This window comes from Spermophilus citellus, assembly GCF_964194105.1.
Source record: "Spermophilus citellus genome assembly, chromosome: 13".
Lineage (NCBI taxonomy): Eukaryota > Metazoa > Chordata > Mammalia > Rodentia > Sciuridae > Spermophilus > Spermophilus citellus.
Window position 1 is genome coordinate 91423884 of NC_138193.1, and position 15536 is coordinate 91439419.

Sequence of the window (15536 nt, forward strand, 5' to 3'; positions counted from 1 at the left end):
GAGTTGTGAAGACACAGGCATGCTGAAAATATTGTATAAAGTTACCTTTAGAGTTGGGTGTGGTAATACATTCCTGTAATCTCAGCTAATTGGGAGGCTGAGGCAAGGGGGATTGCAAGTTAGAGGCCAGCCTCAACAATTTAGCTTGACCCCCCAAATTTAAAGTCTTCCAAAAGCAAAAAAGCAAAAACAAACAAACAAAACCCCCAAAACAAAAAACCCCCACAACAACAACAAAAAGACAAGTTGGTGATAGAACACTTGGTTCGCACATGTGGACTTGCTTAGCACATGTGGGTCCTGGGTTCAGTTCTTAGTACTGCAAATAAAACAAAACCCTTCAGCCTATGTGTATAAAGTGTGTATAAGACATACACGAATTTCATATTGAGGCTTGGAGCTCACCTCTAAAATATTTTATCATGCATATGCAAATTTCCTCAAATTTGAAAGAATCAGAAACAATTCTGGTCCCAAGCATGAGATAAGTAAGAGATACTCTGCCTGTACAAAGGGAAGAGTATACATGAGATAGGCAGCAAGGGGCTAGGTCATGAAGAGACTTTGAGATTGTCCTAGGACTTTGGTTTGTATTCTGAATGATAATGCAGTCATGACAAGCTTTGAGCAGTAGAATGACGTGATCTGATTTAGGTTTGAGAAGGATTAGTCTTGCTGCTTTGTAGACATAATGTGTGAGAACAGGGAGTCCAATTCAGGGGGCTTATTACAATAGGAGAGAAATGGCTTTGACTGGGGGGCTAGAGGTGGAGGTGAGGAGAAGCAGTGTATTACAGATATATTTAGAATGTTGGACCAACACGAAAGAGGAGTCAAAGATGACTCAAGTTTTGGAAACTAGGACTGCAGTTGTGCACCACTGTGCCTCTGTATATCCAACTATAACTAAAAAATAAGGGTAAGACAAGTGGAAAGATGGAGTAGATTTTGAAGGGATTATATAAAATCTAGGGTTTGTTATTGTTGAGATGTCCATTAGATATCGAAGTGGAGATTTCAAGTAAGGAATGGGTATATGAATCTGGAGTACAGAGAAGAAGGGCCTCGATTGAAATAGAAATACTGATTTTGTTTCTTTATACCCCTAAAGTCTAAGCAGAGTGTGGTTGCTTCAGGTATAAAATAAAGATAGGCAAAAGAAATAGACTAACCCCCTCATCCAAGTCACCATTTTAGAGGTCAGGAGACCCCGAAGGAAGAGCAGTGAGGAAAGAGTAAAACCAGGAGTGTGTGGTATCTCCAGGAGGTGAATAGATGAAAAATGTGTCAAGGAATAGAAAGAGATCAAGGCTTTTTTAATATTTATTTTTTAGTTTTCGGCAGACACAACGTCTTCATTTTATTTTTTTGTGGTGCTGAGGATCGAACCCAGTGCCCCGTGCATGCCAGGTGAGCGCGCTACTACTTGAGCCACATCCCAGCCCGAGATCAAATCTTTTAAACGCTGCCTATAGTAGGTCAAGTACAATGAGGACTGATGAGAATTGATAATGGATTTGACCATGTGGAGATTACTGGTGACCTTGAACAATTTCTTTAGAGTGGTAAGAATGAAAGCTTATTGGAGTGGATTCAGGGAAGAATGAGAGATGAAGGGTGAATTTTGCTGTAAATTGGAAATAGGAAAATAACTGTTTGAGAATGTATCAGGGAGAATTATTGGAGACTGAACCCAGGGGCATTCTACCAGTAAGCCATATCCCTAACACTTTTTATTCTGAAACAGGGTCTCACTAAGTTGTTGATGCTGGTCTCAGATTTGAGCTCCTCCTGCTTCAGCTTTTCCAGTCCCTGAGATTACAGGTGTGCACCAATATGCTAGAACTCAGTTGGGAGATTTTTGTGGGCTCAGCTGGGAGATTTTAAAGTGTTCGTAATGTTGATGAATGATTCAATAGAGAAAGAAAAAGTGATGCAAAGATATGAGGGGAAGTTGGCATAAACGGGGTCCTTGATTAAATGAGAAATGATAGATTAATAATGCTTTCTCTCTCTCTCTCTCTCTGGGAGTACTGGGGATTAAACTCAGGGCCTTGAACATATCAGGCAAGTGCTCTATCAGCAGATTCTCCCTTGTAAAATTTTTCTTTTGAGACAAGGCCTAGCCAAGTTGCCCATGTTGGCCTTGAACTTGCAATCCTCCTGCCTTAGCCTCCCGAGTAGCTGGGATTATAGTTGTGTGCCACTACACCCAGCTAATGTTTATCTCTTTGTAGAAACTCATGAAGTAGATTCTGTTCGCATGCCATTACTTTGCTGATATTTGACTGTTATGGAATGCTACCTTTCTAGTTAAAACTTGGTCTAAATGTGGGAACTGAGTTGAATCAATACATAATTAAGTTGAGGTTATTCATGAAAAACAGCTAGACTTCTTTTTTGTAATTAATTTTAAATTGAAATCATTGGCAGTGACCTGGGAAATGGAAGTTATTTTAGCCTAAGTTACAAATATATTGATTTGTGAAATGAATATTCAAAGTTTTTTTTTTTTTTCACTTTGGTGTATAAGTTTCTATGATACAGTGACTTAGTAGTTTGGTTTGTGCAATGTATAGGCAACTTTTTTTTTCCCAAGTAGTGCTGAGTAGGCAGTTTATAGTTTATCAATTTATGAAAACTTTAAATATGGCCAATGTTTTATCTCCTTAAGATTTCCCAAAGTAATTATTTTATTTTCCAGAGTTACCCCCTTTTATGGAAGTAGAAACACTACAATAAATATTTTATTGTTATGTAGCTTGAGTAGGTCTTTATAAGAATATGCCCATATAATGAATAGAAAGCTTATTTTGGAGGTTCTGCTTTCATTTTAAATCAAGTTTATCCAAAGTATACTTTAAACTTGATAAATTCTAGCACTCCAGGGCCATCCTTTCTTAGATCTTTTACCTTTTCAGGCAAAAATTATATCACGGGATCCTTAAGGAAAACAAGCAAACAAACAAACCCCCCTCAGAGTCTAGTTGTAACCAATTAGGCTGTGTGAAAATAACACACTTTTAAAAAGTGCTTAAACATACTGCTTAGTTCTGTATTGGTGTAGATTAAATAGAATAACTGACATTAAAGAATAAATATTGACCCATAAACTGACTGCTGATATATCTTAATGATTTCTAATCTCTATGACATATAGGTAGCCATATTTGGAGGATTTAAAAGAAATTAATTTGATCAAAAAATTATCCTAGGGGCTGGGGATGTGGCTCAAGCGGTAGTGTGCTCACCTGGCATGTGTGCAGCCCATGTTCGATCCTCAGCACCACATACAAACAAAGATGTTGTGTCCACCCAAAACTGAAAAATAAATATTAAAAAAAATTCTCTCTCTCTAAAAAAAAAAAAAAATTATGGTTGAATTTAGAACTGCCTTACTTATTTTGAGATATAGTAAATAGTACTTACTCCAGGAATATATATTGAAATGATCTTAACAATTAGGGGTTTCTAAAACCTTTCTTTCATGATGATCAGAAACCTTAATGCCAATCTCTTTGCTTGCACTATGTAGGAATATATGAGAATACTTAGAAGGGAGCTATGTGGGTATGTGTTGCCTAAAACACTTACTGAAAATAAAAATACAGAAATATAGTCAGGTAATTAGTATTATTAACATGATGAAATTATTTTTTACATAAAACATAAATATGAATAGTGAAGTCCTCCTCATACCATTATTGTTAGAAGTTAACCTCATGGGAGTAGTATTGGGGTGCGGTGGTAGGGGGAGAATACTTTTTCATTGTGTAGTTTTCATTATTGAATTTTTTTTTTAACCTATTTTTGTTTAAACAGGGACTTGCTATGTTGCCCAAGCTGATCTTGAATTTCTGGGCTCAAGTGATGCACTGTCTCAGCCTCCTGAGTAGCTAGGACTATAAGTGTGCACCACTGTGCCTCTCTCTCTATATTAATTTTAATATAAATACTAGTTAATGTAAAAGCTTAAAGATATTTATATAGAAGACTAGTTTAAATATAGTGAAGCATACCTGTAGTATTCTACCACCAAACATCTTGAGTCAGTGAACCTTCATAAATTATATATTTTAAGATTGAGGGTACACAATGGGGTATTCTCTACAATGCTCCCAAATAGTGTGAATCCTAGGGATCCTAGGAGTCCCATCATACCCTGGCAGCAGCCCTTCTTCATAGCTTATTAAGTTACTGGCAGTTGGGTACAGTGGCACAAGTTACTTACTGGGGATACACATCTCTAATCTTTGCTTATACCAGGTAGTATGATATTCATGTCAGTATCTCAAATCCTATATTATTATAGTTACAAAAAATCTAGATATGCAACATTATTGTTACTTTTTTTACTTAATAACTTGAATAAAATTTTTTTAGGCCATATTATTGTTTACTTAATGTTTGTGAGATTCTATTTTGTAAAAATAAAATATTCTGAATAATGACTATCTAACTTGGACATTTAGAAAAATGTTTTTTTAGTTGTAGTTGAACACAATACCTTTATTTATTTTTATGTGTTGCTAAGGATCAAACTCAGTGTCTCGCACATGCTAGGTGAGTGCTCTACTGCTGAGCCCCATAACATGGGACATTTTTGTGGATGCTATTACTTCTAATATTTTTTGTTCAAGCAGAAATCTTGAGGGCCATTGGAGTGTTTATGAAAGAAAAACAATAAAAGAATAGGTACAGCAAAATAAAATTGAAAGAGAGAATATGGAAACTGCTACTTCTGCAAACTGTTTAGGGCTCTATGTTAATCAAGGTGATCTCATCTATTCAGAGAAGTTTCATAATTTTAGTTTCTAGCTTTTAAAATTATACCTTAGCTACAGTGGATCTTACAGTTTTGAGATCTTTTCATTTCCTCTGTTCTAATATTCTCATTTCATAGCCTAATTTTTGTTATTGCATTTTTGTTTCTATTAAGTAGAACTAAGACTACTAGAACCTGAATTTGTTGGATTCTAATTAAATTGTTCTTTATTATTTGCTATCCAGTGTCTTCCTCCTCCTCCTCTTCTTCTTCTTCTTTTTTTTCTCCTGTTTCTTTTTCTTTTATAGTGCTGGGGAATAATCCTAGGTTTTCATATAAGCTAGACAAATTTTCTACTGATCTATATCCCTAACCTCTTATACGCTTTTTGATAAAAGGTATACATAGAATGTGTGGGAGAGTTTTGGTATTATCAGTTTATATTATTCCCTTAGGAACTTAAATGACTAAGAGCAAACAAGTTAAAGTCTATGTCATGTAGTATTTGGTAGTTTTCCTGAGGAAGGATTTTAAATGATCTGTACATGTCTAGATTGCTGTTCAGGAAACCATCACTAAACCAGTGAATGATCATGGATGTCATGAACGTGCTGTGTCATTAACATAGAACAACACATTTGTGTCTTTCCACAATGTCAGAATTTGTTTTATAACAATACATTTACAGGTTATATCATTTTCATTCGTGGCAATTCACTGAATATTTGTGGGTTAGTTGGTAATCATAGGCCAGGCAATCACAGGTTCTTGCTTGGATTTGAGGGGTGCTTTACTACTGAGCTACATTTCCAGTCCTTTTTAAAATTTTTTCTTTGGAGACAAGGTCTCACTAAGTTGCTGAGACAGTCCTACTTCAGCCTCTCAAATTGCTGGGATTACAGGTGTACACCACCACACCTAGCTCCAGTCTTAATTTCTAATATCTATACTACTCAAATCACACATTAGACTTTACACAATTTTATAATTGCACATATATATTTATATTTATGTGTGTGTGTGTGTGTGTGTGTGTGTGTGTGTGTGTGTGTATATATATATATATATATATTTAGGTTGCAGGAAGGCTAAGAAAGATTTAAGGCAGCCACATGAATTTAGAAGGCTGAACTGAGAGCAAAGGCAGAAAGCAGATAAAAATGCAAGGAGTCACTTTAGGTGGTCAGATAAGACTATGAACCTACCAGCCAACCAATTGGAAGAACTTATTCATGACACAGTGCTGTCAAAGTACAAGAACTTATTCTAGGTTAAGGTGTAGGCATTTGGCTGTTTCATAGTGGATACTTGGAGTAACCACTTGAGATGTCATCTTGGAATAGGACTTGTATGATCATCATAGGCAGGAGAAACCATAGTCTGCTAAAACCTGAGGACAGAGATTAGGAGGCTTGTCATTGTGGTGGTTTTCCTGGGCAAGAATGGTCATGAGTGACTAGGTGATGGGGTCAGGGTGCTATTGTGTCCAGTCTGGGCATGCCCCTACTTTCATGGGTCTAAAGTTGAGGGGGTTGCATTATTTGGTGGTCTGGCATGTTCTGTAAGCTCATAGGCCTGGTTTTTCTGATAGGAATGACATGCCCATGCATCCATGTGCTTATGATTAATTTGATAAGTTCATGGGTGATCATTTTTATTAGCATGATTAGTGTATTTATCTGTTTATACCTTATGGTTGTACTAGGAAGGTGATGAATTTTTTTTTTAATAGTCATTCCACTTAAACTTAAGATGGTGTAGCTTATGGCAAAAGTACTGTTTTACAAGATGGCATGAAGTGACTTAGCAGAGTACATCCTGCTCTTCACAGTGGACGATGGCCTCATGGCACTTCTTCTACATTCAACTGTAGCTCTGTGGGAGAAATGGAAATTCTTGTAGGTCAGGAGCTGGACCTGCCTGCTGTAAAGGCTGTGCTGTGTAGGAGTAAAGGGAGAAGCAGACTCATTCCTTATTAAAAGTAGATCAGTTTTTCAGAGGCATGATTTAGCATAGTTAAAAATCATAGGTATTAAAGTGTAATTTCACATTTGCCTTCAGGAGAAGTTGTTAGGGAACTAGAGTGACATGGAAGAACCAACATATGGACTTTGTATTAGGGCTTTAAAAGTTTTTAAAAAACTCAGTAGGACATACTTTATATGCATATTTGAATATTCTTTAGTGGTCAGATTTTTATGGTTCTTCTGGCTATAGTTCATAAAAGAAAAATCTTTACCTATTTCTTTAGCAAAGTGTCCTTTACTATAAGTGATCTTTGTTGGTTAAATTTTGTTTCCATATATATGTAGAATGATAGATTCTATCTATCATAGATAGATAGGTAGCAGAACTAGTAGCAGTACTGAAGTAGTAGTACTGAAGGTAGCAGAAGTAGTAGTAGTACTGAAGATTCTGTGGTTAGTATGGAAGTAGTGGTAGTGAAATTCTATGGTTAGTACTCTGGCTTTCTTCATTACAATGTATCTGGGCCAGGATAAAAAGAAAGTATTAGAGGGGATGTGGCTGAAGCGGTAATGTGCTCGCCTGGCATGCACGGGGTGCTGGGTTCGATCCTCAGCACCACATACAAATAAATAAAGATGTTGTGTCCACTGAAAACTGAAAAATAAATATTAAAAAATTCTCTCTCTCTAAATTCTTTCTCTCTCTTCTCTCTTAAAAAAAGTATTAGAAATCTCTTGATTATGATCCTCCTTTCATGTAGTTGAGTTCTTCATGGTGGGAGCATAAGAGGGATGGCAGACTCAATGATTGATTTTAAAATAGCACTGTGCAATGTATTTTTCTGTCCACGTAAGACCAGTTCAAGTTGCTTCTTCTCTCCCTGCAACTATTTTCTCTTTACTTTCATAAGACTTCTAAGCCTTCAACTTCAGAAAGGACTGAAACTATGATATCTGACTTCCTTTATAAAACATTATTAACTGTGTGTTAATTGTGTTTTAAAACTTTTATCCTTTTCTGCAGTCTTAGAGAGTATATGATTCTGTTAATTTTCTTTCAGTTTTCAGGCTTATTGCTTTTCCTTCTCGATAGGTCCCTTCCCCTTTTCCTTCAAACATGTAATGGTCTCTTATGGTAGTGAAAAGCATGGGTTCTAGAACACTACTGTTTGATCTTAAATCCTGGCTTGGAAATATACCATGTGTTTTTCAGTAAGTTTCTTAATCTCCCTGCTTTTAATTTCTTTATCTGTAAATGAGAAAAATGATAATTTCTATCTCATATGAGTATTGATATGAGGATTTAAATGACTTAATACTTTGAAGTACATAAAAGTACCTGAATAATAGTACCTTAGTACCTTACTAATAGCATTTAGTAAATATTATTGCTATTATTGTCATAATCTTCCTCCTTTTCATCATCTTCCCCCATACTTGGTCACTAAGATGTTTTTCTTTTATTTTTTAAACTATAGAGCATTCATTTCTCATTTCCCACTGGCATGGCATTGGTACCTCACGCTTTGCTATATATATCATTGCCACAGTTTCCAAGGGAGGTTTTATGTGTGTGTGTGTGTGTGTGTGTGTGTGTTTTAAACACCTCTTGCTTTTAATCTATCTTTTGTGCAAATGCTTTTCAGTAGTAGACTAGTAATAATTCTACATTGTCACTTTTCTACTCAAGAGTGCACAGTATTCCCCCTCCCCCCCAGTATTTTGTTTTATCAAGGCCATGTTCCTCTGCTTGATTCCAGCATAGCATTATTCGGGCCACTCTTGTGTTTTCTCATCTATATCATGCATGTGGACATTTGTTTATGTTCTTCTTTCAGCTTGTATGCTCTTCCTTCATGTTCTTACCCTTCTACGTTTTTATCCTTTCTATACTTCAAGAATTCACTGTTTCTAAGAAGCCTTTCTGGATGGTTAAGGAATAAGATGCAATACTGAAAGAAACTCACACTAGAAAGTTAAGGTTAAAGTTAAGGTTGGTCCTTAAATTTAAGAGTGACAGGTAGGAACTAACTTCTGTAAGGTGGTTTATGAAATGGAGGTTGGTGTGTTAGTCAACTTTCTGTTAACACTAGCAAACAACTGGTATAATCAATTATGAAAAGAAATGGTTAATTTTGGGTCACAGTTTTAGAGATTTCAGTTCATGATTAATTGGTGTTGTTGCTTTTAGGTCTTTGATGAGGAATTATACTGTGGGAACATGTAGCAGACCAAAACTGCTCACTTCATGGCTGGGAAGCAAAAGAGAGAAAGAAGAGACCAGGATTCCGTGACCCTTTTTGAGGGCATATCCCTATTGATTTGAAGACCTCCTACTAGGTCCCACCCTCCAAAGGTTCTATTGCCTAACAGTAGTATCAAGTTGGGAACCAAGCCTCTTAAAGCATGAACCTTTGTAGGATACTCAAGAGCTAAACCACAGTAGATGGAATGAGTGGTAACAGAAAGCAAAGCAGTGTTGAAATGATGAGATGTCCTTGAGGTTTGAGATAGACCAAAATCTGAGATGTCCTTGGGGTTTGAGATAGACCAGAGAGAAGAGCTGGGTGGAAAACATACACACACACACACACACACACACACACACACACACACAGTAAAATTTTATAATAAATGAGTATGTATGCAGTATTTTTCCTGTAGAGCCAGTTTTTAAAACATTTACCAACATATCACTGGCAGCATACTAGGAAGTAAGCACTAAGGAAAGTGACTGTAGACTTACATACCCAGAATGAGTCAAGAAAGAAAAATGAGGTCAGGGAAAAGTCATTCTGTTGGTGATAGGAGAACTGGTTAAATGTTGAAACCAGGTGAAAGGGAAGAGTAGTATTGAAAGAAAATGAGAGACCTGATACATATAGGGTCAAGTCAATTCCTTATCATTAAAGATGGAGAGAATTATGGTAGTTGCAGGTATTTGTTTTTGTTTGGTTTTATTTATCCTTGGGTCTTACCATTGTTTTGTAATAGTCTGCCAATGTTGCTGTAGAGGAATTTAAATAACTCATATGTTAATAGTGTTAAATTAGCAATTTTAAGTAAGCCTTGAATGTCTATAAAGTTAATTGTCCTTTAGGCCAAAAAATTTAAAGAATATATTTAAACTTTAAAATTGCTATACAGTGTAGACCAGATATGTGTTCTATTATCTTCTAGAGGTTGCATTGTTAACTACATTGATCTTTAATCTATGCACTTAATTCTTTTATGTTTAGTTATTACATTTCTTTGTAAAGTTTTTTTTCGGAATATCTTGATTATGAACCTGATCATTAAATTTAAGCAATCATTTTATTTTGTAGCCATGCAGGATATACGTACTGTGGATCTTGTGCTGCCCATGCTTACAAACAAGTGGATCCATCTATTACGTAAGTAATGTAGTTTTAAGTGGGTGAATTTTGGGAATTATATAATAATTGTTGTGTCTTAGAAACCATTTGTTTTTCATCTTCCTTATTGTTATCCTCTCAATTAAAAATTTATTTTTTTATGAATATTATTATATCTTACATAGATTAGGAAATCTTTAGTACTCTTTAGTACTCTTTTTCTTTCTCTGAACATTTGTCTTTGGTTGGTAAAATGTTTTATTATGAAACTATTAGAAAATTAAGTATTTTGGTTCTTTTCTTTTCTCTCTCTCTCTTTCTCTTATTTTTGGGACTGGGGATTGAACCCAGAGCCACTTAACCACTGCCACATTCCCAGGCCTTTTAAAAATATCTTATTTAGAGATAGGATCTCGCTTGGTTGCTGAAGCTGGCTTTGAATTCATGATCCTCCTGCTTCAGCCTCCTGAGCTACTAGGAATACAGGCATACATGGTGGCTGATATTTTGGTTATTTTTTCTTTGAAAATCTGGAGGTAAACATTTTTAAGAAAAATGCAAAGCCCTTAGTTCAATTTGAATCATCTTTGTAAATTGTTATAGTTTTAAAATTGTTACTGAATGACTCATTTTTTATTGATAGGAGAAGGTACTTGATATATTTTAGAATCTCACAGTGAATTTCTATGGTATTTGAAGTATAAAAACTCTTGATGATTCAACAAGGGCTTTCAAATTAGGTTCCTACTCACCCTATACTAGGGATTGAACCCAAGAGTGCTTTACCATTCCCAGGACCATTCCCCCCCCCCACCCCCCTTTAAAAATATTTATTTATTTATTTTTAGTTATAGATAGACACAATATCTTTATTTTTAGGTGGTGCTGAGGCTCGAACCCAGTGCTTCACTCTTGGTAGGCGAGTGCTGTACCTCTGAGCCACAACCACAACCCCCACTCCCTTCTTTTGGTTGTTGGGGATTGAACCCAGGCCTCATGCATGCTAGACAATCACTTTACCATTGAGCCATATCTCCAACCATTCCCCTTCCTTTTTTATTTTTTATTTTGAGACCAAATCTCACTAATATGCCTAGACTAGCCTTGAACTTGTGATCCTGCTGCCTTAGCCTCTCAAATAGCTGGGATTACAGGTATTTACTACTGTGTCTGGCTGTAATTAGCTTTTTACCAAACTTTTTGGGCCTAATTACAATACGTTATACTCCATGTATGTATCATATGTCAAAATACACTCTGCTGTCATGTGTATCTAAAAAGAACAAATAAAAAAATAGTTTCTGGGAAGTTGAGATTAAGTAGTATATTTGTTTAAAATAAGAAGCTTGTGGGGCTAGGCTTGTGGCTCAGTAGTGCTTGCCTAGCACATGTGAGGCTTGGGTTCAATCCTCAGCATCACATAAAAATAAATAACACAAAGGTATTGTGTCCATCTACAATTTAAAAATATTAAGAAAAAAAAGATGCTTTTGAACTTCCAAAAGTTTCTACTCTAGATTGCACTCAAATTCCTTAATTTACTGACTAGTATTTTATTTAAGTAGTTAACTTACTCCATGGCCCAGTATGAGGCTCCAGTCTGTAATGTGAGATGTACCAGCTAGCTGTATGTTAACAGATAAAAATGATCATTTTAATTCTGTCAAATGTTGATCTTTAGGCAAGCCTGTGACACTAGAGATAGAGCATAGTCACTGAAAGATGACATGCATACCAGCTTTTGAGTTTGCAGTGATCACCTATAGCATGTTCCTTTGCCTTCGAGCAATTTATTCAAATTTTCAAAAACACTGCTCTTTTAAATTTTTATGTGGTGTACTCTGCCATTTTTTTATTTAAATAAAAAATTTAAAAAAGCCCTTGTTGAATCCTCAAGAGTTATTACACTTCAAATACCATAGAAATTCACTGTCAGATTCTAAAATATTTCAAGTACCTTCTCCTGTCAATAAAAATAAGTCATTCAGTAACAATTTTAAAACTATAACAATTTACAAAGATGATTCAAATTGAACTAAGGGCTTTGCATTTTTCTTAAATTTGTTGAAAATAAATTTACAAATTTTTATTAGTAAATATTTCCACATGAACTTTTGCTTAGTCTTGCTTGCTTCATTTATGTTTTTGAGGAATATCTTTAACAAATATTACTTGATACATATTTAATACATACAATCTTTTTTTTTTAAGAGAGAGTGAGAGAGGGGAGAGAGAGAGAGAGAGAGAGAGAGAGAGAGAGAGAGAGAGAGAGAGAATTTTTAATATTTATTTTTTAGTTCTTGGCGGACACAACATCTTTGTTGGTATGTGGTGCTGAGGATCGAACCCGGGCCGCACGAATGCCAGGCGAGCACGCTACCGCTTGAGCCACATCCCCAGCCCCTAATAAATACAATCTTAACTAATTTATTCATGAATGAGAACAAATAGAAATTAAATTGAGAAGATTTTTAGAGGATTCTGTAATTTGGTCTGGGACTATAAGCCAGATATAACCAAGGTTAATTTAAATAACAGCTTTTCCCCAAACATTTATTTATTTGGCAGAATTTTTATTGCTGATGTCTTGTGCTAGAGAGATCCCTCATTATCAGATTTGCCTTAGGAACATGTTGAGAAGTATAGAGTCTATGTTGATAGAAATGGAAAGCATGAGTTAAGTAAATTGGTGGAAAATTAGAATGGAAGGAAAAGGAAGGAGGATAGAGGGAAGAGAGCAAAGAACAAAGAAGAAGATAAAGGGTGTGATCAAATTTATGTAATTAGCGTATAATAATGGAATTCTGGATCATTAAAATCTCAGATCTAAGTGTAAAATTAATAACTGATGGTCATAGTTGGACTCTTTTGGTTATAGAAATGTACCACCATGCCCAACTGTACAATAAGTTTTTTTAAGTAAAGATTTTTTTGGGAAAAAAAAAAGTCTAGTTTAGTTCACAGGTCATTTTCACACAGATGTTTTCCCTGAGATTTATTTACATATGCAGCTGAAATGCTTTATGCATTTCCCACCAAAATTGAATGCATTGTATTATGCAGAGTATTAAGATTTTTAAAAATTTATATTTTAGTTGTACATGGACACAATACCTTTATTTTATGTATTTATTTTTATGTGGTGCTGAGGATCGAACCCAGGGCCGCACTTGTGCAAGGCGAGCACTCTGCTGCTGAGCCACAACCCCAGCCCTTAAAATGGGCTTTTAAGGCTCAAGATTTTAAATGAAATTAAGTGAAACTGACTTTAAAAAATTAATGGGTAGTGGGGCTGAGGTTGTGGCTCAGTGGTAGAGCACTTGACTCGCATGTGTGAGGCTCTGGGTTTTGATCCTGAGCACCACATAAAAATAAATAAATAAAGGTATTGTGTCCATGTACAATTAAAAAATATTTTAAAAAGTTAGTGTGAAGTAAAGGTGAAAAACAAGACTTCTAATACATAGATTTGATTATCCTGACCAACTTCCTAATATGCAGCTTTATCTACCTTCATTTTTTAAAATATGCATTCTCATTTTTGTACCATAAGGGCAAATGCCAACACAATGGAAAAAGCAGATATCTTCCTTGTATTATTATGAAAATTGTTTTAGTTTTGTGTACTACTACTTCAGAGGTCCTTGGTGAATATCAATAATTCACAGTTCACACTTTGAAAACTGCTATAATGGACTTTAAGTGAGTGATTTGATTTAAATTGTGGGAAAGGTATTGGGGAAGACATCTCTGCAGAACTCATTTTTAAGCCATCCAGCCAAGAAAAGGGAATGATGACTTGTAAAAACTTTGCAGTAGGCAAAGTTACGTGTCATCAAGGAACTATAGCATTAACAATCATAGGGGCTAAGAGTAATATAAGAAGGTTCAAGTTCATTTGAGACTTTAAGTCCTATTTTGAGGATTTTAAGTTTTTATCCTATAAGGGAAATGAAATGATCTCAAAAGACCACTTTGGCTGTTTAAGGAATTTGAAAATGGAACATTAGCTGAGCATGTTGTCCCATACCTATAATCCCAGAGACTCAGGAGGCCAAGGCAGGAGGATTGAAGGTGAAAGGCCAGACTGAGCAACTTAGAGAGACCTCGTCTCAAAATAAAAAATAAAAAGGGCTTAGTGGTAAAGTTTCTTTGAGCTTAATCCCTAGTACTGCAAAATTTTAAAAAGAGGAACATTTAATGAATTTCTTTTCCATATTGATAGTGCAGAATCTTTTCCTATTACTTAAACTCTAAGAACCCAGAATTTGGAATGTACTTAGGAAGAAACTGGATTTTAATTCATATTCATATTCATTTGCAGGAAAACCAGCAAAAAAGGAGAGAAAAAGGAATCTTTTTTGAGGCCATATGACATTTTATTCTTTAAAATATCTCAACTTCCTATGAAATACATTTAAAAAATTACATATATTCTAATTGTTGGAATAAGTAGTTGAAAAAATATTCATGAGGTCAGACATTCAGCTTGTATCAGGCACACACACTTAACTTATCATAGAAACTCACTCCATATATGAATTCTCTGGAGCTGTCATATGCGAACTACATTTATTTCTGGGAGAATGCCTGTGATACCCCTCCCCCTATTATTTCATTTAAAAAGTTTCTTTTCCCTGGATAGTAACAGTTATAATTTGCTATATGAAAAAGCTATTATTCCCTTAAAGACAAAGCTTGCATTTAATTAAAAAGAAGGAAAATGGTAATATTTCAAGTGCCTGTATTACTCATTTGTTTCTCTCCAAAATATTCCTGTGGCCTTAGTGTTTGTGTTTATGGATCTAGCAATTTAGCAAAAAAAAAAAAAAATAAATAAATAAATGCATGAACTTTAATGTATACTCTTTTTTTGGTACCAGGGATTGGTACCAGAGGTGCTAACCATTAAGCCACATCTCCAGCTCTTTTTAAATTTTTTATTTTGAGACAGGGTCTTGCTAAATTGTTTGGGATGTCGCTAAATTGCTGAGGCTGGCTTTGAACTTGTGATTGTCCTGTCTCTAGCTTCCCAGGCTGCTAGGATTACAGGTGTGCATCACCATACCTGGCTCATATACACTGTTGATTTTCTTTTGTTATCATTTAGCTAACTAAAGAGATGTGTTGTGAGATTACTACTGGCTTAATCTGCCTTTTTTGGTTCTTTTTCATGAAGTCAGATTTTATTTTTGCATATGTCACTTTTAAGGCTTTTATATTGATGGGACTTAAACCTTTTTTTTTTTTTCTTGTTACCTCATTATATCAAGAGTAGAGGTTAACTATGTTAATTTTCGGGTGAGTTTCTACCAAATTACAAAGAATCTGTTGGTAAAACAGTGGTGTATTCAGATTAGTAGGGTCTCTTTAGCCTTCATGTGAACTGGGTTTGACAGAAAGGTAAGCAAGGCAAGTAATCATCAGAGGAGCTGATTAGGTTCCAGC

General features: G+C 35.3%; 1 protein-coding gene across 1 annotated transcript in view; it reads left to right on the forward strand.

Moving 5' to 3' along the window:
* MEMO1 (mediator of cell motility 1) overlaps positions 1-15536 on the forward strand; it is a 111555-nt gene that overhangs the window by 54893 nt on the left and 41126 nt on the right. Inside the window, exon 3 of the mRNA XM_081265582.1 lies at positions 10059-10127. Within this exon, the coding sequence (XP_081121708.1) occupies positions 10059-10127 (69 nt within the window). The remainder of the gene's footprint in view (positions 1-10058; positions 10128-15536) is intronic.